This window comes from Mesoplodon bidens (assembly GCF_964165515.1).
Source record: "Mesoplodon bidens genome assembly, chromosome: 14".
Classification (NCBI taxonomy): Eukaryota; Metazoa; Chordata; class Mammalia; order Artiodactyla; family Ziphiidae; genus Mesoplodon; species Mesoplodon bidens.
Window position 1 is genome coordinate 37,160,106 of NC_138170.1, and position 25,645 is coordinate 37,185,750.

General features: G+C 37.8%; 1 protein-coding gene across 1 annotated transcript in view; it reads right to left on the minus strand.

Moving 5' to 3' along the window:
* Positions 1-2,261: 2,261 nt before the first annotated feature.
* COMMD1 (copper metabolism domain containing 1) overlaps positions 2,262-25,645 on the minus strand; it is a 160,570-nt gene continuing 137,186 nt past the window's right edge. Inside the window, exon 3 of the mRNA XM_081254817.1 lies at positions 2,262-2,479. Within this exon, the coding sequence (XP_081110943.1) occupies positions 2,372-2,479 (108 nt within the window). The 3' untranslated portion in view covers positions 2,262-2,371. The remainder of the gene's footprint in view (positions 2,480-25,645) is intronic.

The window sequence follows — 25,645 nt, forward strand, 5'->3', positions numbered from 1 at the left end:
CCTTTTTGGAGAGCAATTTGTAATGTTTATCAAAGTCTTAAAAACTGTGTGCTCTGTACATCAACTATACCTCAATAATAATAAAAAAAAAAACCCCAAAAACCCATGTGCTCCACTTCCAGGAATTTATTCAGGGAAAGTCAACTCTTCTTCTAGTCCTAGCCTTCTTTTTGTTATCTCTGTATATTAGGTTGATGGGTCATTTAACTCTTCTTAGTGAGTACTATATTTTCACAATAGACTATAATAAACATAATACTCCCTTGGCGATCAGAAAGTAAAAAATCACCAGTAAACATAAAACACACACAAACACACCCTGTCTGAAACCACTTGCATTCAAAAGTATTTAGTGTTAAATGTGGGGCCCACCTTCAGCAACCAGTTTCTTTCATTATTATTATCATTATTCTGAAAAATTCAGTATGCATTAACAGTTTTACCACTGACCTAGGGTTTGGGGATATAATAAAAAAGCCCATGTCCACTTTTGTGGCTATTACTTTCACAAAATGACCTAAATAGAGCTTCAAACCACAACAATGATGCCCTCTCCCTGTGGGCCCATGGACTGTTCCTTCAGGCCTCCATAGACTTTCATTGGAAATGTGACTCAATACTAACATGGTAGCTGCAGTTCTTCCTTTCAGTGACATCTGGAATCCCATTACCTGATGAGATATTCTTTTCCTCCATTTTACAGCAGGAGACATTATCTAAATTCTCCTGGATCACGTTGACAGTAGCCCTGAGAACAGAAAGCAAGTTTTAATAGTTCTTTTGCCAAACCATGCGCCTTTTCTGAATCTATTTACCATACTGTTTCAAGATGTTTTCTGAAGGGTCCACAGGGGCTACATTTAAAACTTTCTGGTCATTGTCTGCTAAATGCTGGGATGGTTTTAATCAGGGAGGAAGCCAAATTTTCTGCTTGGGTTTTGGAAAAGCCCCTAAAATGTCTTTAAACTGATTTAGGAGAAAATGCTTAACAGAAGAGGAATTATTACTGCCCTGGAATAAACTCATTAGAACTGACATATGCTGTAACCACAGACCAAGAGCGCTACATTTTCGGGACACATTACATCCCAAAGGCAACTGAAGTTTCTAAATGTTATCAGTGTCAGATGACAAAACCTGTTCAACAAGGACCATAGCCTCAATGTACTAGTTGACAGTTCCTCCTCTTAGAATATTCTTGGTGTTTGGTATAACCTCTCTACCAGGACCTAGTTTGTTTGTTTGTTTGTTTATTTATTAGGTGTGTTGGGTCTTTGTTGCTGCACGCGGGCTTTCTCTAGTTGCGGCGAGCAGGGACTATTCTTTGTTGCAGTGCACAGGCTTCTCATTGTGGTGGCTTCTTTTTGTTGCAGAGCAAGGGCTCTAGGGGTGCAGGCTTCAGTAGCTGTGGCTCGCAAGCTCAGTAGTTGTGGCTCGCAGGCTCTAGAGCGCAGGCTCAGTAGTTGTGGCGCACGGGTTTAGTTGCTCCACGGCACGTGGGCTCTTCCCAGACCAGGGCTTGAACCCGTGTCTCCCACGTTGGCAGGCGGATCCTTAACCACCGCGCCACCGGGGAAGTCCCAGGACCTAGTTTTTATGCTAGTTTTCTTGAAGAAATTGTCTTGAAGAAGTTTTATTTGATGACTTAGGTAAAATTTTCTGAGGTAAAGACCTCACATCACTTCAAGAGACATTTTCCCTTCCCACAATCCTGACTTGAGGTAAGTGAAGGGAGACCCTTTATGATGAGGTCAATTTCGTTCTAGGTTCCAGAAAAGCCCACGTTTCTCAGTAGCTCAGATCAAACCAGACCCCACCCCCACCAGATTTAGGCAGAACTAATACAAATGCCTCAATCAGTTCCAGAAGCATTTCATGTCTTACTAAGGTCAGTAAACCTCTTCTAGGTTAGGCAGGCTCCTCTAGGACTCAGCTCAGGCCATATTTGGTCAGCCTTGTATTTGCATGAGTAAAATGTTTTCTCTCCTTTTCTAATTCTTGCATGACTTATCATGTATAAATTCCTATAATCCTACCCGGGAATAAGCCACCATAGCAAGGGTTTCTAAAGCTGATCCCACCCCAGTCCTACTGAATCCAAGTCTCTGTGGATAGGGTCCTTAAGGCCTTTTTTTTTTTCTAAAAAATGCTTTTATGAGTGCCTCTGTATGCTGAAGTATAAGAACGTCTGCAGTAGATCAACTATAAGAGTAAATGAAAGGAAGAGAGAATGAAATCGCAGCAAGCTGAGGCAGGCAAGATTTGAACTTGAGGATTTAATACTATTGGGGGAATAAGATTTTTTTTTAAAAAAAAGCAGGTCCTTGGGGAGGGATCATGAACACCTTTGCTTCAACAGCTCCATCTTCAGCTAGGCTGGCTGCATCAGTGTGCTGATACTTTCTTCTACCTCCGAGAGCTTCTTCAGGACTTGGGTGACCTTGACCTCATCAAACTCCAAACACAGAAATTCAGATTCCTGGAAAACATAAAAGGATATTTTAGACAAGACCCTCAAGATAGCCAAGGCTCTGGATCTGGTGTGACCTAGCTCCAAAGCCCAGGGCCCCTACCCAGCAAGCCTGACTCAGGCCTCAATACCTAAATGATATCTTATCCACACAATGCCCTAAATGAAACTACTTCTATGAGGTGTTTCATAAATGCTAAAGAGGTACACAAACGTCTGCTGTTCTCTTTAAGAGGCACATGAGAAGCTCTTCTTGTCTGTCATCACATTTAATCCCATAATAATTTTTAAGGTAAGTAGTTAAGTATTGCTGTTTTATAGATGATGACCCTGAGACACAGGGAGGTTAACCTGTATCACAAAATCAGAAAAAGGTAGAGTCAGATTATGAACTCCCAGCTCTGGCTGACTCCAAAGTCCACGCTGTCTCCATAGCACCCTGTAATAAAAACAATGGAAGGAGGATTTAGATTGGCTCTGCGTTTGCCTGGGAATTGGGCTACCCTGGATTTAGTAGTTATACTAGAAATTGTGACAAGCTGTGAACAAGTTGCTTGGGAAACATCAACCAGATAATTGAAAGATAACCAGATCTTGAAACAGCCTTAAACATTTCTGAGGCCTTTCCACTTGCTACAAGCCAACTCTCCCAAGATTTCCCTCAAACATTTCCTCTCAATAACTGTTAGGTTCAATCAACCCCAAATTAGGTAGAAGTCAAAGAAAAAGGCCTTTGAAGTGTGGTGACAGAAATTTCATGTACACTGGACAAATGCTAGGTCCACACTGTCTTGAGAGACAAGGGAAAAGTATAGGATTTTAAGAGTGAACATATTCAAGATCCCAAAGAATAATAACCATGTAATTTTAGAGCAGTATGAATTCTTAGAGACAATATAACCCAACTACCTTGTTTTTCAGGTTATGAAATTGAGGCCCCAGGCATGTTAAATGACATGCCTATTATCCCTGTTTGTTGATGGCACAGCCACCAGATCAATGTTCTTTTCTCTATATTTTCCTTTCTAAATACACGGCATTTCCCACCCCCATTCAAAGTGGCAGGCAAAGGAAGACCAATAAGCCTCTTCAGAGGGAGGGAGTCACTCTGTCATCAGCTAGGAGAACCTTCACGATCTGATTTTGTAAAAGTACCTTTGCTGTTGGTGAGCTGCTGCGCTGTGTCTATACTGATGGCACTGAACATCACCCAGGAGAAACAAGTACAGAGGGGGAAGAAGGGGCCTCTCAGATGAGAGTCTTTCAAAGGGAGGAAAGGCAGCTTTCCCTGGCTACAAGGAACTTTTTCCTCAAACATGTATTTAAATAGGAAAGGGGTATAGTCTCACATGTGAGCTTAGAAACTGCCAGGTTTTCATTTAGTCGAAAGCAAAAACCGACTTTAAGAAAAGAAAGATGCTCCTGTGTTTGAGCTACAGGCAGGGTTATCTCCTTTTGGAAATAAGAGCAAATGTATGGCAAATTAGGTACTTCACTTGGCTAAATTAAGAACAGGTCTCAGATTTGAAAGCCTCTTATTCTTCATTCAGTTTTATTGAGCTCTTTAGCCTGACTTGAAAACATTTAAAAATATTTGGCCTTTGGAACAATAGTCTAGAAACTAATAATTACCAGAGTCTAACATATATATTTAGGAAACTGGCAGAAGTCAGTTACAATAATAAATCACCTCGTTTTCCATTTATATGGGAAGAGCCTATCAAGGACAATGTGCATGGAGACAGGAAAACCTGAGCAAAGTTTATTAATAAATAGCCAGGATCTTTTTTGACTGAAGGTCATTAATTTGTTATAAGTTTCAGTATTCAAATTATCTTTGATTGGATCTCTAAGTATTAATGAAGCTTGGTTTACTTTTAAGGGGAATCAAATACTAGAGAGAAAAAGCAGGCTAAACAGAGTCCAAAGTTAAACAAGTATTTTCCACACACTCCCAACCTTCAACTCTCTCCCCTGGAAACAATGCACACTAACAGTCTTAGAAAGACACATACATGACTCTTGAAGAAACAGTTTACCTGAAACTATATTATTATCAAGGCCTAGCTTCATCTAGTTATGTCATCAAAATATTTTATCAGGAATTCAGGGGCCTTTAAACTGGGGCTTAACACATGGAGCTTAGTTCAAATTTTGCATTTGGCTGGGGTGCCCTACAGAAAATACATCTAAAACACTTGAAAATATCTTTAGAAATGCAGGTGATGCTTTTCAAGCCAGACGCAGAAAGTACAAGAGCAATCTGAAACACTTGATTTTTTTTCTCAAAGTCATCCATCTTGATCTGGTCATACTGAGCAATGATAAGACTAAATTCCTGTATTTAAATATCTGAGTCAAGAGTTAGAACTTGCTTCTTAGCAGAGTGTAGATACATCATGGGATAGAGCCAGAAAATGGTTAGCAGGTGAATAAGCAGGTGCATCATTATTAAGAATATGTACTTTGTGATCACAGCGAGTATGGCAGTGTACTAAACTCAAGGGTTTAAGTAACTATTCCAAATTAGAAAAGAAAGCAAAGGTAAAATATTCAAATATTCTTTCCAAGTACAAAAGCTAAAAATTCATAAAATCCTAAGAAAAGATCTTTGAGAGGCCACCCTCTTCAAACTAACAACAAAAAAACCTAGCTAGCTTTTAATGACTTCTAGAGAAGGACATCTTACATGTTCCTAAGGAACTCCTTTCCCAGGTAACCACTCTGACATTCTTCAGGAAACTCTTACTTGTCAAACCTAAATCTTTAATGTTTTAGCTTAAACTCGTTTCCCAACAGGGTCAGAGAGTATAACTGATTATTATTTTATATAAAAATTGAAGGCTGTTATTAAGCAAATGTTTGGTTTCTCCATCTACATACTATTAAATAACCTCTCTGTGTGTACTGTCCATTTAAATGACTTCCTTATCTAGGTCCAGAAGCATACCCTGACCAATTCTTTGGCAAAACGATACTACAGTGACAAAATGCTAAAAATAAAAAATAAAAAGAACTATGACTTAATAAATAACTAAATAGAACCATTTAGAATAAACTGAACATAAGAAAAAATAGAAATCTTATAGCCTATCTTCTGTATTATTTCCCATGCAAAGTTTCCACAAAGCTTTATCCCCAAATTATTGGTCATATTTATCATTAGAATACAACTTTGGCAAATTCTAACATGTTGTGGTGTCTTAAAAATTCTAAAGTTGGGGGATGAAGGATGAGAGTGCGAAAGGATGCCTTAGGATCCTGCTAACCAATACTGATTCAGAAGGCCACATACAGGTGACCAGCTTTCATAAGGCTATTCCAATTTTTCTTATGGCTTCATTTATTGACACAAAGGGACTCTTGGCTGAGCACAAACTTTTAGCCATGAAGCCTATCCCTCTGTTTGGGCTGTTCTTTCCTAAACTTAAATTAACCCTCTGAGCTGCAGCTGTGCCACTTTGTGTCTTCTGGAGAGAGAAGGAGAACATACGGCAAAGGTCAAAATTGGCAATAGTGTCCTGAAGATCAATTACATAATAAATAAGATACCCAGAGGCTTTGAACATTGCCCACAAGAAAAGTTTAAAACAGCTTCATAAGTAAATCTGTGTTCGTCACTCAATCCCATACTTTCTGCAGCTTTCTCAGGATTATACCAATACTGCTCCCTAACTCTTTCAGGAGACCTCAAAATAGCTTCTCTGTGGCAAAGAATCCTCCAAGTTACTTCATAAGGGACCACTTATCCAAAATTAAAATTTTATAGTTCCCTGAAAACTGTGCTGATTATTCTCTACTTGTCTTTTCATAGCCATTCTCCCCCTTTCTCTGCCTTGTTCCAGGTCCTATAAGATTGTCATTCCTTTGTTCTCTGGCTTACAGTTGGGTTCTGACAAGAGAAGAGAGAGGTCAGGATATTTATTCTCTTACCCCCAACTCCTTCTCCTCTGCCATTTCCAGTATTTTCTATGTAAGGGTATCATTTCTTTATTTCCTACTTTACTTCTGGCCTCAATCACTACTTCAGTATAAACAGGAATTTCTTCAGACTGTGAAAGTACATAATCACCAAATGCAAACTCCAAAGATGAGCACAGCAAAATTTTTTTTTTTTTTTTTTTTTTTTTTTGCGATATGTGGGCCTCTCACTGTTGTGGCCTTTCCCGTTGCGGAGTACAGGCTCTGGACACACAGGCTCAACGGCCATGGCTCACAGGCCCAGCCGCTCCGCGGCATGTGGTATCTTCCCGGACTGGGGCACGAACCCGTGTCCCCTGCATCGGCAGGCGGACTCTCAACCACTGCGCCACCAGGGAAGCCCCAGCAAAAATTTTTATCATGCCTAAGTTGGCAGAAAGGTTGCCCTCTAAGTGATAAATATGATAGTATGAACCAGGACCAGTATTTAATTTTTTCTATTATCATTTGATATTAAAATTATAACAGCATTTTGATGTTAAAAAAGAAGAAAAAGAATAATAGTAACAACAACCGTGCGAGATGACATTTCATAAAGAATTTGCATCAAGGGTCTTGATACCAGACACATGGCCTCATCTCTACAACCTGTTCTTATACCCTATATCTAAAGCAATGGATAGCTTATGCTGTAGCTTAAAACAATACTTTCCAAAAGAAAACTTGTGGTTTATAATGTTTTTTAATCTTTCAACAAACATTTTTAGCAATACATAATTACAATCAATGGTCCTTACTCAGGCCATTTTTAATCCTGAGGAAATCCTCATTTCAAATATAATAGCTGACAAGTCCTACATCTACTGTGTAAAAAGCATGATAAAGCAATTTTCCAAAAGGGAAAAAAAAATTATACTGTAAATCACAAAGCAAATTATGCTACTGAAGATCAGAAAATACTAAAATCAGACTCTTTTGGAAGCTACGACTGAAACTTAATGACCAAGCAACTAAATTAAAATGATTCACCCCAAAACTCAACAGATGTCCATAATGTGCTAAGACCATATGTGGGACTAAGACATGGTACTTTCAGAGCTGGAGCACCTTCTAGAGGAAGTATTTATCCATATTTCTGCAATCTCCTAGAAGAAGAGAGAGTATTACCAGTGTAGTGTAAAAGCATTAACCATCACTGGATAACAATTACTGAGTTTTCTGGTGATGTCATTCAGGCATTTCAAAACACTTTTGTGAGGACAACCTGACAATAGAAGTTTAAAGCGCTTAAAAAAATTTAAAAGTCCCCACCCTCACAAATTCTTATTATATTAAAAGATAAACTTTATGAGAAAACATGAATTTTTAATCAGTTAACTAGAAACTCAAGGGAGAAAACAGACATTAGATATCCAGGGAGTTTCAGATCTACCACAGATATAAGTTACTGCTAAACAAATCTAAGGCACCTAACTTCAACTTTCCAAGTGGCGCACACAGGTTTTATATAAAGTGGCAAAATTAAAAAAAAAAAAAAACATCAGATCTTCATTATTCAGAAACCTATTATCTGGGTCTCTGCTGCTTGACTTCCTCCTCGTTTTTGGTGCATCTTTTAAGTATTTCTACAAGATGGGAAAAGGAAGTGAAATTTAAACTGGTTAGTATGACTAAATCACAGCAGCTCTGCAAAAAGTTTTATAGAAAAGGAAATTAGAGGAACTTTAACTGTGACTTCACATAACTACTTTTGAAAATCATACCCATATGGTAGCAATTTAAGCCAGAAAGGTCTTCTTATCCCAAATATTTCCCTTCCGTTAGTAACCAGGACTACTGTTCTCAGCCTAGATAATGTCTTTAAAACAGAAATACTCCCAGGAGAGGTAATACAAAAAAGCCGTTAACAGCTTTCTACAACTTAAATCAAGAGATTTATTTTCCTCCAGAAAGGATGAACCCAAGTAGCCTGCCCTAAAACATAGGGTACCTACTATTAAGAGGGACTGGGGGAAGTGGGATGAATAGGTAGGGCACAAAACATAAAAGTAGGAAAGTACCAAAGGCAAATCCTTCTCCTTATCACATAACCCATATCAGATGCACAGATCCATAGATAAAGTACCTTAAACTAGTCAGATCCCAGATCCATACTCGCCGTGCCTCTCTAATCACCTGATCACCAAGGTCACTAGGCACCAGGAAAACCTAGTGAACCTTATAAAGGGGCATTAGCAAGATAATCTCAATGAAATCCAAAGGCTGAATTTACACACACGCAAACACACACACATCCTTCTGCTGGGGTGCTTTCATTTTCACCTGCAGGCTCAGGGCCTGTGACCCAACAAGGCAATGAGATCCCAAGAACACTGTCCACTCAAAGCTGTTTGAATTTCTAAGAAGAGAGAAAGTGGGAATAGGCCAAGAACAGGACCCTGAGATTCTTTTGGTTGAATATTTCTTAGCTGGAAAAAATCTAGAGCTATGACCTAGAAGAAAACTGGACATGCCTGTCCTGCCAATGTGTGGTCAAAAGGAAAATGTATTTTGGCCCAGGCAACCTGACTTGTTTCTGAAAGGGAGAAAATAGTTTTGACCTTGCAAGAATGAGTGGTTCTTTCATTGGCCAAATTCTGTACTGCTAAACCAAGACTATCACTATTCTTCTTCCCCCAAAGATTTCAAAGCAGGCTGACACATACCTGCTCCTCTTCAGTGTATAGTGAAAGGTAAAGGTACCATCAATCTTCATTTTACCACTCAAACCAAAAGAAACCCAGAGACTAGCCCCACTTACATGAAGCCCAGAATTCCCAGCTCTTTGATTCAATCCATTGCCCACTAACACCTACATCTGACCCTCAATATGGACACTTTCAAACCTGATTAGTGTAGATTTAACAGAGTAGAATGGGAACTAACTAGAAATACCCGATTTTGTACTGATTTACATAAGCATCAAGACTTACGTATTTAGTATTTTAGAAATACCCAAAAAGGAAAATAAAATGGAGCCAAGTTATGTAAACACTAAAAGCTCAATTCAATTAGATCATTGGCTGATTTCTACAAAATACTGTGCTCTACTTCATTTTACAACTTTTCATTTTCAGCAGGATTTAATATTTAGCTGTTAAGATTTTCTGTATTTTGAAAAACTGTGGCTGAAAGATATTTGGGTAAAAAACTAGTTTTAGGTGCTCTGGTTTGATCTTTAGGAAATAATACAGAATTTTGGCTAAGTAGAACTAGTTTCCATGTGACAATGGACAAAGAACCAGAGCAACAACCGCTAAACAGCTGAAAAGGCAAATCACACTGAAGGAAGGAGAAATTTCACTTAAATTTTAGAGAAACCAAATGACAAAACTCTTTAGCACATGAGAAAAGAGTGTTGCTAATTTTAGTTTGAAGTTCACATTGGGGCCCTTCATCATTCCTGATGAGGTACATTCCAGAGCAAACTCATTTGCAAACAACTTTGACAAACTAAAATATATTTACATGAAAGGAATAGAGAAGATTAAAAAACAAACACAAACAAAAAACCCCACCTCATCCAGAGTAGCTCATTTAGGCAATACCATTAGTTAGGCAGGAACAAAGTATGCAATGGCACTTGCTTTCTAAGGGGTTCTTGATAACCTAGAGATTAAGATGGGGGAAACACCTTAATTTGTCCAATAAAAAGACAAGAGTGTGGCAATGAATGACAAAATCCTTGGCAGGGGAAGAAGACAACTAGAGGACAACTAGAGGACGTCTAATTAGAGGCCAATGCCATTGCTCTGCCAATAGCACCATCTATCTATTCCCAGCTTTCTCAATGTGGTCTCTTTTAAGTCATTCATGATAGCACAATTAAGCAGAAATAGGCATAGTTATAAAGCAGCATTTCCCTTGGCCCTTCTTTATGTAAGGAGGGCAAAGGCTGAAATGACTAAGGACAAGAGGACTTTTGAATTCAGAAAACGCTGATTTAGGGAGAAGAAGTTTTGGATGAATTTTTTTTGGCAACGTTGTGGAGAATGGGGATTAATTTTGTTGTATTTCCAACTAACTCCAAATACAGTAACACTCTGAGGCACTGGAGGTTGGAACCTTCATTTTAACATTTGAATTTGTGGGGGACAAAATTCAGTCCATAATAATCCCCAGTGCTTGGAGTGTACTGTGTTATCAGGTATCCCCTAAGTGCGGTTATGATGATGATGATGATCTCATACGAGTCTAGGCTTGCTGTTCATATCGTACAGAAAAGAATTTCTAATAATCCAGAAACAAGAAACACACACACACACATACACAAAAGCTATCTGCTGACTGCTCAGATCTGCCAGCCCAGTTTGGCAGAAGCCATATCTGGCCTCATTCTTACTGAACTCGACTTTGAAATGTCATTTAATCAATAGGGGCTGCCAGGAAGGGGGTTGGAAAATGGCACAAAAGAAATCTTTCCTAATCCTCACTCCCAGATCCTATTAAGTACCTTGCTTGCCACGCTGTACCCCAAAGTCCAGCTCTGAAGACTCAGAATCTGGCGTAACACTCTGTAAGAGAATATGGGGATGAGGGAAGAAGAGAGGATTTGTAGTCACTGCATGAAGTTAGTCACTAGCCTCTCCAGCTCAAATAGTTAACTGCAAACTTCTGGAGGTGGCAGAAAGAGAGGAGATTGCATCTTTATTGTCTAGGGTTGAATTCTGGCATCACTTAGGTTGCTGGGGCCTTTGTTCATACACAATAATCATCCCTCATATTAACATGGTGTTTTACAGTTTAGAAAGCCCTTTCACATGCATGACGTATCTCATCTGATCCTTAGAACGACCCTGTAACTAAGTAGAGACCAAGCCAGAGGTAAGGTACTTTGAACAACTGTAGAAGTGACAGACCTTGTCCATCTGACCCAAAATCACATCTTTTCAGCTATATTCAGCAGGAAGACTTCGTCAGATAATGCAATGGATTTTATGGGTTTTGATATACTTCTGATCCAATTTATGGAGGAAAAGAAAGTCAGGCCTCATTTGCTTAATATTGCCCACAGTTCTAGAAACTAGGATTAAAAGTTCAGCTCTTTGCAAAAGACAGAACAGGTGGTCAGGTTCTAACTGGCGAAGAAAGAGAATTTCTTACTTTGGCCCATTCATTCAGCAGGCTTTGGAAGTAGTGGAGAGAATAGAAGAGACTGAGGGGGATACAAGGATCATCTCTGAACCCTGGAGGAAAATGAAACGCCTAAAAAATGAAATGCCTCAATTAAAAAGAAGTCAGCCTGGAAGGCAGGAGTAGGAGAGAGTATGGGAAAAGTGTGATAAATCTGAAGACATTAGCAAATGTAAGCAGATACTGATATTACACTAATGATAATAATATTAATAGCAATGATAACTAACAATGGCTAACATTTATCAAAGATATAAAAATGCCAGGCATAACACTAAGTGCTTTACATGTATTATTTCACATTGCTGAGGAGAATTTTATTCCATTTTACAGATAAGGAAAGATGAGCAACTTGTTAAAGGCCACACAGGTAATAAGTGGCAGAGCCAGTTTTAAACCCAGGTCTGTCTGGCTTCAGAGTCCAAGCACTTAACCATTTCACAATCCTGACTCACATTCATATATAATAACATAAACACCATTATTTATAGTCACTAAGTACCCACATGTGAAAGTTAGTCTATGATTAAGTTAACTTTTAACAGACTCAAAGGAAAGTTGAGTGTTGATAGTACGATAACCCAAAGTTACTATGCAGAGACATATTATAAAGAGACTGAGTTCTTATTCTGAAGCAAGATGGCCTTTTAGTCCCTCTCTCTTTCTGTGTGTGTGTGGCGGCAGGGGGAGGGAGGGAGGATTCAACAGTATATAGTTACTTGTCCCCATCACCAGAAGTGGGAGGTGACATTTGCTTTTGTTGTTCTATTGACTAACGTGTGGACCTCCTTGACTGAGACTCCTTCTCCCAGATCACAGTCAGTAGAACCAAAATACCTGCTGAACCCTGGGGTTCTTTCCATCTATAATCAGAAGGAATTCCCAGTTCTGCCTTGTTATCTAACCCAGGAACACCAAATTATTCATCTTGAAAAAAATCACATCAGCACTTAAAAGCACTTTCGGAATACAAAAAGATAAATATGATCATTTTGCAATATATAAAAATAACAAATCATTATATTGTACACCTGAAACTGATATAATGTTATATGTCATATCTCAATTTTTTTAAAAAGGAAAGAGAATGAAAAAGTATTGGGAAAAAGAGAAAAATATATTAAATTATGAATTTAAACCTTTAACATCCTTTATATTTGGCCCACATCTGTTCTCTGGCCAAGGCAAGGGTAAACAGGACTGGGTGGACTGAAAGAAAAGAGTGCCCTTGATGATGCCCGAAACAGCATAGTTCACTCATATGTAATCAAGGCTTGACTGAAAACCACCTAAAACTGAGAGAATGGAGGCGGCATATACACTGTTAAAAATAAAAATAAATAAACATAAATAATTAGTAAAAATAGTGTTTACTTTGTAGTTTATTCTTTTGTTAAAAAGAATATATTTAGCACTCTATCCAAGATTATGTCAGTAAGTCAGAAATATGAACTATCTAAGAGGGGCCAAAGAAATGGGACAAAAATATCAGCGAAAACAACGAACTATTCTGAAGAAAAGAGAGGTATGTCCCCAAAAGAGATATAAGAAAAACATCTTGACAGTATGACTTAAGTTTCCTCTTCAAAATAACAGTCTATGTTTACCTCCTCAACTTGGTTTGGCAAGTTCTTTGCGAATGGAGGAAGCATGAACAGAATATGGTCCTCATCTTCTGGCCCCAGTTGTGTTTTGAAGGTTTCTGAAGAATTTTAGTCACCATTTATAGAATATAAGGTATTTAAAATTTTTCATTACATCATTTCAAGTATACAAAAAAATGAGAAAAATATGACTCTCCTATACTCTTTCCCCAGATTCACCATTTATTCAATTATTTATACTTTGCCACATTTGCTTTGTCATTCTCTCTCTCTCACAACCATGTGAGAGTAAATAGGGAATGTCATGCTCTTTTATCCTAAAAATTTTAGTGTATATTTCCTAAAGACAAGACATTTTCGTATATAGTCACGGTTATATAATATTGATAAACACTACTATCTAACCCAGTCTACATTCAAATTTTATCAAATACCTCAGTAATGTCCTTTATGAAGTTTTTTTTTCCTGCTTCCCTCAAACCCACAATCACACATTGATTGCATTTAGATGTCATGCATCTTTAGTCTCCTTTAATCTAGAATAGTTTCTCAGTCAACCTGTTTTGTGTTTCTTGATCTTGACATTTTTGAAGAATATGTTAGTTATTTTATAGAATGTTAATTTGGGTTTGTCTGATGTTTCCTCATAATGAGATTCTATGTACGTGCAAATGCCTATATATTCCCTAGTTCCTACCCCCAGTGATTAGTGAACATGGGTTCTGAAGTCATACAAACCTAAATCCAAACCTAAATTAAAACTTCACTACTTTCTAGCTGTGTGGCTGGCTAAGTTTTAAATTCCTAATCTGTAAAATGATGATTTTTAACAGATTTAACAGATAGGGTTGCTGTGAAGAATTAATGAGATAATGCATCCAAGGCAACTTAACACAGATGGGGTGGGGTAAACTGTATCTTACATTCTCTGATTTTACCACAGTATCTCATACCCCAGCAACATTAAAATAATATTGGTTGATTAAGCAGCATCTCTATTGACTCCAGGTTAGAGCTGCCAAGAATGTGAACTTATTTAGGGGAGTGCTAATGAATACCGTGACTAAAAGCAGGGTCAGGAGCTCAGGTGCAAAGCCTATCCCTTCCTGTCAACTCATCACTGTCAGTTCTAAGAAAAAAGAGAACAGTCAAATCAAGCAATTTTCTTATAGTCAAATTTTAATCTTCAACAATAACACTGAAAAATCAGGAAGCCCACAGTTAAGATACCATTCTTACTTCATTTCCGTAATTCCCTTGCCCATAGCAAGAGGGCAAGGGAGCTTGTGTGCAGAGCATTTCCAATCTATTGTTTTAGTACGATAATCTCATTCTTCCCACTTTCTCTTAGAAGACACCAATAAAATTATTCTATTTATGTTAAATCACTCTATGGCAGAGATTAAAACAACAAAAAAAGGATTATAGTAGCTAAACCAATTCTTCAAAGTACAGAAATACAAATCCACTTTTGAGATATGGAATCGAATTTAATTGGTATTTTTTTATATTACTATCTCAAATATTTCATCATTTTTCTGTTTTTCCCCCTCTGTCAATTAGAACTTCAAATGAAAGTCAAATGATCCCTAGGGGGAAGAAAGATAAAATGAAACAAACAAGTAAATTTCTGTGTCCCACATTTCAACCTGTGAGGAGGGGCCTCTAGCAAAGCAAACAGAAAATTAGGTTCTCATCACTGTGCCGAAATGAGGGTTTACATCTGTAGTCTGAAAAGATAAAAGAAAATTTTATTTTATTTATTTATTTTCTTTTGACGGTACCGCATGGCATGTGGGATCTTAGCTCCCCGACCAGGGATTAAATCCATGCCCCCTGCAGTGGAAGCGTGAAGTCTAACCGCTGCACCGCCAGGGAAGTCTCAAAAGAAAATTTTAATGCGAAGTCTTTATTTTCATCAGTGAAGAGCAAAAATATATAGTATGAACATTAAGACAGAACTTCCAGTAATTCTGTCAGTTATAGGACGAGGCCCTAAGTCTGAGTCTGCCTTCAAGAAATAATTAGATTAAAATGAACTGTTTTAGAAATGGGAATTCTCAACCGGAGGTTAAGTCAAAACATATGACAATGATGATGCTATACCCTGAAGGTCACTATTAACCTCTGTTCTTTAGGACATAATGGCTCATAATTGGAAATTTCCAGAAAGTAATATATACTTTTGCAAACATCTTTAAATTTAGGGAGAGAAGTACTTCTCAGCCACTCGACTGCATCACCCATTAAGATCTTACTCAGTATTATGTTTAAAAGTTCAGTATATTTAAAACATTTTGAAAGTTAAGGTTAGAAAGGAGTACGTAAATGCATGTAAACTCTGCTATTTTATACTGTTTCCCTCTCCCTCTATAGGAAGATCAAGAAATGAGACTTCTCCATCATTACACATGGAATCCAAAGCAATATCATGAAGGGGAAAAAATCATTGGTTTGAGAGTTAAGACAATTTAGATTTAGATATGGCTCCACTATTAAAAGCTGTGTAACATTGGGAAAGTCATCTAATTTTCTTAAGTTTTGGTTTCGAAATCTAGAAAATGGAAAAATAGTATTTATCTTATAGGACTGTTATAAAGATAAATAAGATAGCACATATGCAAGTACCCAGCACTGTCTTGTGTGAAACAGACTCTCAATAAATGTTAGTCTCTCTTCCTACCCTGTTACACACATCCTGTCCCCTGACACTTAAAAAGGAGTTCTCCTGAACACTTTAACTACAGCTCTGTTTTCTTCAGAACAGGCACTTGGCTCTTAATAGTGACAAACAGTCACGTGAAAGACTCCTGGGACCTAACATTGTCCTGGTGAAACAAAAAAGAGCTCACACTGGGAAACAGCACCAACTGCTTCAGGTTATGACAAGCCCCAAACAGTAAATCAACTCCTGCATGTTTTTACAGTGTTACTTAACATCCTGAGAGCTCTGTGCTCTTTCAACGCACTTTTTTCCTCCCTGCAAGGATCAGGCACACTATTTGCCCTCTCTTCCCTTCTTAATAGAAGTCTTTATTAAACAAGACCACCCAATGGATTCAAATATTAGGAATTAGAAAAGGCTAGGCTCAACCATGAAGAAACTGGCAAAGTCTCAGGACTAAACAGTAAGCCCTTCTTAACCTTTCAGAATCTGGATTTTTGTGCTTTCTGTTCTTGGAAATAGCAGACTTGCTGATGCTCTGTTACAAACATGTCTGTGTATTTCCCTCACCTGCATTATCACAAAACTTTTACCATGCAGAAGACCTCTTGCTGAAGTCCAGAATCTTAGACTACTTGTAATCCAATAAAGCAATGCTTCCCAACCTCTCCCACTTCATGGTATAGACAGACAACACAGGACACTTCTGAACTGAAGGGGCTTGAAAGTACTGATGGCTACAAAGGATCAAATACAAGCAGCATTGAGAGAAAAGGTATACAAAGATAAACCTATTTGCCATGTGACTCAGAGACTTTTATCACATAAACATAATTGTTTCAACTCCAAGCTGCTCTAGGTCAATGTCCACACTCCTTCACAGGGCTGACCATCCATGTCAGACCTAAAGGAAAAAGTGGATTTCAGAAAAACAACCAACATTTGACTGGGGGCAGGAGGTTCTCAATGTAAAGACATTAAAACACTAAGTCAGTGAATTAGGCATGAGATACTTATTGACTGTCTTATATCTGCTAGGTATAGTTCTAAACACTGAGGATTCAGTGGTAAGCAAGATGGAGTCTCTGCCCTTGAGGAGCTAACATTCTAACCGGAAAAAAAGGCAATAAATTAAAACAATTTAAAAGGCAATTTCACTAGATCATGTAGATCAATATTTTTGATCTATAGTAGACATGTAGATCAAGACTTTTGACATTCAGGAATTCCCTGGGGGTCTAGTGGTTAGGACTCTGTGCTTTCACTAACGAGGGCCTGGGTTCAATCCCTGGTCTGGGAACTGAGATCCTACGAGCCGTGCGGTATGGTCAAAAAAAAAGAAAAAAAAAAAAAAGACTTTTGATGTTCTGAGAAAACAGTTAGCCACTTTCCAGGTAGTTTACTCAAGGAGGTAAAGAAGACTGAATAAATTATAAGAGGCTGTCTCAGTTCTAAAATTCATTTCTCACATCATTGTCTCCTTGCTACGGACTTAGTGTCATTGCTCCGTCCTTTGGTAACACATACAAAAGCAGGATGAGATCATTCATAGGAAGGTAATGAAGACCCAGACAGTATAAAATTACAGAGCACAAGACCAGAAATCTCAAGATCTAGGATCTACTTCCAATTCTATCACTTAATATTCATGTGAACTTAGGTAATTCAGTTAAACTCCCAGAGCCTGACGTTTTTCATCCATTGTATCCCACTTTGTAAGAGTTTTAGGAAATTTAAATGAGGCAACAAAATAAAAGAACTTATTTAAAACATTGGACAAATACCAACTATTATTGTCTAATCAAAATGTTTATAGGAAGGCAGATGAGAAAAGGGACAGTAACTACATTTAAGGCCAAAATGAATCCCTACCTCCTGTATATTAGCTGTTTTGAAAGCTTTGCTTCCATTCTATTGTCCCAAAGGGCTCACCCTTTGGAGCAAATGGATCCTAAAAGTGATGTCAAGTCTCAGACAGCCTTCTTAGTGATTACTCCCTATTCTGAGCTAAGGTCAGAACATTACTTTCTGAAAGGTATTTCATTTCTTGGTAACTTTCCCATGATTAAATATCCTTACTTTCTGAGTTATTTTCCCTGATTATTGTCAATTAGGAGGTAGGAAGTAAATATGAAGTGACCTTCCTAGCTGTTAAGACAGAGACTATCAAAGACCTTGATAATCTCTCCTTTCTTCTTGGAAGACTATCCTTTCATTTTCCTTGGGTATCTCCATAGCCATCATCTTAAATTCAACTGCCTATGGGGCAGAGGGCCAAGTAGAGACCCAAAGCAGGCTGCGGCAATGTGGTGAGAGAGTAAGGAGTGGTGGGATTAAAGTGGTGAATACAAGTATCATTTAAAGGGATAATAATTTCTCAGCTCCAACCTCTTATTTGGAGAAAAGTGGGCCCGGTGTTGACCAACCTTTGTTATTTCAAAAAATTCTAGAAACTTCATTTTTGTGTGACACCCCTGAAATTTTTATTTGCAAAATGCTCAGTCACCTAGGATAACTATAAATTCACAGTGCATATGCCTTCTGTCAGTGAAAAGAGGAGTCATTTATCTTTAAAGCATTTATTGATGCTGATATATAATTTACATTATTTTGATTTGAGGAATAAATATTATGCTGGGCCTTGCAAGCTAGAGATAGGAGAGAGGATATTTAAGGCTAGGCAAACGTTATGTGCAAAGACATTGAGCGAGAAATATGCCTGGCATGTTGTGGGGAGGAAGGAGAATGGATAGACTTGTTTAGCTAAAAAAGAGAATTCCTTTAGAGAAGGAATGGGATGCAGATGGGAAAAAATTGTGAAAGACCTTGAATTCTAGAGTAAAGAGTTAAGATTTTAATAGATAACCTTTAAAAGATAAAGGCCATGATAAGGAGGGGAAATCATTGCATTTTGTATCTTGCCAAGAGTTATATGTTGCTATTCTTCACATCTTTTTCAAAATAGAGGATAAGGCTGAATGCTGACCCATAAAACTTGGAGTTCTGAAAAATTCCCAAATGAATGCCAGTTTAACCAACCACACTATAAGTCAATTCTGTTGGCACTGTGGTGGTCAGGGCTTTCAAAGCAAAACTTAAATGATCTCTAAAGGGCTATTTCTTTCTGATCAATAAAAACATTTAGAATTTAAAACTCAAAGAAAGGGTTACTGGACAGTTTGGCAACATTATCAGGTTAAGCATCAGACAGACTGCCTGTCAGCTGGCAAGAAGCTGGATAGGGAAGGCTGGACTCATAAAATTCTTCCACCAGGGGCAGCAGCCCCTGAATGCACCACTATTCACCTACATTCAAAAGGTAGAGACACGCCTCTGGCAGCTCATGTTTCAACCCAAGAGCCATTTCTCTTTTCTTCTGCAACAAATGACTATGGGGCTCCCAGTCTAATTGATATTCTCAGTAAAGTTCCTAGAGACAAATGACCAAAAGAATAGAGCTATGGACTTTCACCATGACCTGTTATACTAAAATACCAAACTAAATGGGCTTCGTTCTTTTAGACAAAACATCCTAGAAAGCAGAGTTAAAAAGATCATATATACATAACTAAGGAACTTAAACTTTATCACAAAGGTAATGCAGAAACCATTAATGATTTTTGGCCTGATAAATACCATTATCAGGAGATTTTAAGGAACACTAACCTGGTGGTACTATTCAAGGTGGCCTGAAGTAGGGAGAAAGACCAAAGATAGGGAGACTAACTTAGGCAAGTGCACAGAGTTGGGAGTGAGCATGGTAGGTCTGTAGGACAGTGAGGAGGCCAGGTTGGGCCTTTCAGGGCTTATGAAACCATCAGGAACTGTTATTATTCTCGCTCACATACATGCAAACTCGCACACAGACACATGTGCATCCCCCCAACCCCCACCCCCCCCCCAACACCTTAGTTCTAGTCTCTTCTTCCCAGAAAACCAATTCTGCAATATACACATGATACACATAATTACTACTCTAATGCAAGCTCTGTGTGACCTCTCAGCTACAATGCTCATCACCATCTGGCAGCTTCCCTACATCAATAATAAGTTGAGAATCCTGAAAAGAATCTATCTCAACCCAAAACCATAGGCTCTGCCTGAGCAGAGCCTGTTACACCAAACCACGTCACAAATACCTTTTTAGCCTATGGATGGGCAATCATTGTTCAGGGTTCCCTCTGATCTAATTAACTGGGGATCAGTGGGTAGGGATAAAAAGCTGGCATGGTTTATTACTCACGTAGCAAGGACTATAGGGAAAGGAGTTACTCTTAGGTCAGTTGGCAGGGTAGCACAGGCAATGATAGACATTTTTTGCTATAGCTTGGGAAGAGCAGAAAATAAGCTACCCTAGGGAGAGCACAGAGAACTTTTAAAGCCAAGTGGATGTGATAGTCACTTAAGATTAGCAAACATGTAAGATTAACTGGTACCCGATGGAAACAAATTGTTCATTTGACTAAATATGATGCCTGTGTATGTGTGTACCCTGATTTAAGCAAACCACCATATATGTAAAAAAAACTTAGTTTCACACAAGTGAAAAATGATGGTTCATTTTCTAAAGTTTTTTAAATTAGCATTTAAATATAATCCCCTAATGCTGAAAAATTATTAAAAATTTAAAAATTTGATTTCTATGATTTTCTAAGAACTTATATATTATTTAGCATGAATAACATTTACTTCAAAAATTATATTTAAGTTTAATAAGTTCTATTTAGGTTTAATATTTATATATTACTATGTAATTTGGAACCTAAAATATTCAATACAAACCCTAAACAAAATTAGCATAGGCAAGGAATGTGATACACAAGCAAGGATTTAAATAGATATTTAAACTCAAAGCAAGCAATTTAGCCCAGACTCTGACAATCATATAGAAATAGATTTTCTGTATTTCTTAGTATTTTGTACAATTCTTAATCTGCTATACTGTATATATTTGCTTTCTTTACATGACTGTTTCCTGAAACTAGAAAACACACTACGTTTGTTTACAGTTGTATCTCTAGCACCTAGAATTGTGCCTGACACAGAACAGGCACTTTTGAATTATAAAGAGCAGCTGGTGGGAAGGCTAGAAGAATGGAACAAACTAAGGGAAGTTTTGAATTCTATCAGCCTTTATTAATGTCGTACAACAGTTTCATAGGAAAGAATACAGGTAGAACACATACTTTAAAATTTTTAATGTTTAGATAGTTTACTATGGACAATAGAAGAATCCATTTCTATCTACATTGCTGATTTCAGGAAACATGTCCAAAGATAGCAACTTTTTCCTGAGTTTTTACCACCTATGAAACAAAATTATTCTTTCTAGTCATTTTTTTAGTTGTAGTAGGAAGATGAATCAACTTATGAAACTGACTTGCTCAATCAATTATAAAATTCCAGTAAAAGTTGAAAGCTAAGACTACTACATGCAAAATTATTAAGGTGTGACTGTGTTCTATATACAGTCTCCACTGACAACAAATCATGATTGTACGAAAGAAATGTATATACACAATGAACTACAATTCAAAATAAAATGTCAAGGATGTAAAAGAAAAAACGTTTAGCCCAGGTATTATGAATGTATATATACAAGAGGGATATTAAGTCTGACTGGAAGAATTAAAGAGATTCATGGAGAAAATGGCATGTGTATTAGGATTTCTACATGAAGAAACAGGGATATTTCGAAGTAGAGGGAACAGCAAAAGTACAAAAATAGTGCAGAGTTTCTGTATAAAGTTTTAAAGTCTAGTCTGATGGAAGAAGAGTCAGGATGGGATACAGCCATGATGAGATTTCATAGTAAGGCATTAGGACTTAATGCCTAATTCCATTAGGAATGAAAGCCATTCAAGAGGAGTGAAATGGTCAGGCGTATATTTCAGGAAGCTGTGTGAAGTACTAGAGATGCAAAAGATTAGAGATCAGGTGAAGAGGGCCTGATCTCAGGCAGTGCCCATGGGAATAAATGGATAGATGGGTATACAAAAAACTGTAGACATACAGGACTAGGTAACCAAATGGATTGGAGGTAAGGGAGAGAAAAGTAATGAAGATCACTAATACTTCCAGCCTGGTATGTAAGTAGGATGGTGATGCCATTAACTGAAACAGGAAATGAGTGACAGAAATATGTTTAAAGTAAGAATAACACACATTCATATGTAGAAATTTCTTTATTCAAAAGTTAATAATATTAATAATCACCCCAAATAGGTTTTCGATGCTAGATATACTATCTAGCCCTGGAGAACATTTAAGAACAAAATGTTATTCACACTGAAAACATTTAGGTGATAAATAATAAATGATAGTGTGTCCATTGCTCTTTGTAATGTCTTAAATATTTTTGATAAGAGGGACCATCCTTAACTATTTATTAAGCATCTCAGAAATGTTTGGTTGAGTATGAAATGCACTAACCAGACCAGACTAAAATTTTCATTTCAGCCTTTTATTTTTTGACTAGAAAAAATTTCAAACTACATTATAACAATCTTTATACCTCTGAAAAGAACAATTGTGGACTCAGAGTGGTCTAGAAAGATTAAGAAACAGTTTTTACAATTCATCCCTTCTTTTGCCTTTAGCTCCTTGTGGAACAGCTCTCTAACCTTTTAAAGACCACAAACTACATCTGTAAATTAGGGTAATAGAAATTGCCTTCCTACTTCAGAGAACAGTTGAGAATTATGAGATAATGTTCTTGTAGTTCTCTGAACTGCACAGATCAAAGGCCTTAATTATCAATGATCAGTGGGATTATGCTGATGTCATTTTTCCTACTTCAGGTTTGCCTAAAGTCTGTGCTTGAATAAGGCTGTAAGATTTTAAAAAATACTTTAGATATAAGTCTTGGCTTACCTGATCTATTACAGATTTAGGCCAGTTACAACAATTATAGAGCCTATGTAGAACACTTAAAAGAATACTAGTCAGACAAGACATGCATATAAAAATAATGGCTGCCATCTAAAGAAAAGAAAACCATTTCGAAAACAACTGATAGTGGTATATTTTCAACTAGTTACAAAAAAGATAAAATGAGCCTTTCTGAGATGTCATAAAACTGAATATTTTAATAATGAATTAGGAGGTCACTGCATAAGCTACCTGCTCTCCTGACTTATGACAATGGAAGCTGTGTTTAGAGCTGATCCTATAAAGAAAAACAAAACAAAACCAATCTAGAAACCATTCAAGTTTTAAATTTTGCTTTATTTAGGAGAGAATAAAGAGATATTTAATTAAATATTAAAAGTCAGAATTTCAGTAGCCAATCAAATGAATACTTTGAGGGCAATGCGTCCACTAATGAATGATCAACAGATAGGAATGGCTTCATGAAAACTAAAAACCTCTTTGTCTCCAGTACCTGGGACTATTCTGTCACTCCCTCCTTTCTGGCCGCACCGTTCCCTCCACAACACTCTACACCCTAAAAATCGTATCTCATTCCTCCCTTTGAGAAAAATTTCTGTTTAAAAACTCACCTATGAACTTGACAAAAATGTCCAGTCTAAATCTAATCAAATCTCTAGACTTAATTATCATTTTACAGGAACAAAAAGAACAAGGTAAATGACACATGAGGAAGTATCAACATTAAGATATCTAGAAAGTGAGACATTCTACAAGAGCACTAGCTTAGGAAGGAAAAGGAAAGGAAAGGAAAGGGAAGGGAAGGGAAGGGGAGAGGAGAGGAAATACAGAAAACAATACTGTGTTATAATCATCAAACTTGCTAATTAGTGCTACAATGGTAATCATATTACAATATATAAACGTAACAAATCAACATGTTATACCTGTAAATTTACATGTTATATGTCAATTATATGTCAATTTTTAAAATTCACTATTTCTTTTATAATATTAACTCTAACAAGTATACCTAACAAAGTTAAAAAATTTTGTAATTTTATTACAAAATTGGAACAATGGATATTTTTCCCATCTTAAACCAAGTTAAATATGTATGGCTAGCTAGTGTTTAAACAACATGAAACTGAACTTGCCTCATAAGAATTATTCTTAGCAAACAGTACACGCAAAATTATTTTTATTCTCCAAAGGTAAAAAAGATCTTAACTCTTGGGGCTTCCCTGGTGGCACAGTGGTTGAGAGTCCGACTGCCGATGCAGGGGGCACGGGTTTGTGCCCAGGTCCGGGAGGATTCCACATGCCGTGGAGCGGCTGGGCCCGTGAGCCATGGCCGCTGGGCCTGCGCGTCCGGAGCCTGTGCTCTGCAGCGGGAGGGGCCACGGCAGTGAGAGGCCCGCGTACCGCAAAAAAAAAAAAAAGGATCTTAACTCTTCTTCTCACCCAGTAAACAGATGTTCCTCTATTATCTGGCTTTTGATTTCTTATCTCCTTACTCCCTCTCTGGGTAAATGTGAACCAACTCATCATCGCCATGACAATCACCTCTGCAGATTACTTTCAGATTAACAATTTTGCCCTGAAACATCTCCTGAGCACAGTTACTGTATTTCCAACTATATGCTAGGCATTGCCACAAAGCCTTCGTGCTAGTGCCTTAAATCTAATATGTGCCCCAAAATGAATTCTGATGTCACAGAATCCTGGTTTGAAATCCTAATTCTACCACTTACTAGCTATGAGACCATGGGTAAATTACTTAAATTCTCCAAGCCTGTTTTTTCCCCTGTAATATGCAGATATGAGTAGTTCCTTCAGCAAAGGGTTGTTACTATGTCTAAAGAAGATAATGCATGTAAAGACATAAGCACAATGCCTGACACACAGAAATTACTCAAAATACACTAGTCATTTTCTCTCTCAAATTTGCTCTTCACCCTGTTTTCTTTTATTTCTCCAAATAGCATCATTACCCTTCCAGTCCCAACCTCAAATTCCCATGGTCTCCTTCGACAACTTCCTTTTTCTTGTGGCTAACATCCAATTAGTTGTCACATATTTCAATTCTGCCCAAAAAAATCCAATTGAAATCAACAAACATTTATGGAATGCCCACTATGTTTACAGGCAAATGTGTACGGGGTAAGAGTAAGACATAGAACCTGGGCTTCCCTGGTGGCGCAGTGGTTAAGAATTCTCCTGCCACTGCAGGAGACGTGGGTTCGAGTTCCGGTCTGGGAAGATCCCACATGCTGCAGAGTAACTAAGCCCGTGTGCCACAACTACTGAGCCTGTACCTTAGAGCCCGTGAGCCACTACTGAGCCCGCGTGCCACAACTACTGAAGCCCGTGCGCCTAGAGGCCATGCTCCACAACAAGAGAAGCCACCACAATGAGAAGCCTGCGCACCACAAGGAAGAGTAGCCCCCGCTCGCCGCAATTAGAGAAAAGTCCGCATGCAGCAACGAAAACCCAATGCAGCCATAAATAAATAAATAAATAAATTTATTTAAAAAGAAGACATAGAACCTGCCTTTAAGAATGGGCTAGGAGTCACAAGTATGAGGCCAGGTGAGCAGAACTATAACCAATAAAGAACGGGATATGAATTCTAGCTCTTCCATGTATTATGAAGCCTTGGGAAATTTATGTAGAAAATTCATTTAGCCAGTTTCATTTTGTTCAACTACAAAATGGGAGTTACAATGCTTACCTCACCTGATTATATCCAGAATTAACTGAGATGGCATAAACAAAGGGTTCTGGGCTTTTTTTTTTTCTTTTTAACTCAGAGATTCCTTAAAGGGCTTCCCTGGTGGCGCAGTGGTTGAGAGTCTGCCTGCCGATGCAGGGGACATGGGTTCATGCCCAGGTCCGGGAAGATCCCACATGTCATGGAGCGGCTGGGCCCGTGAGCCATGG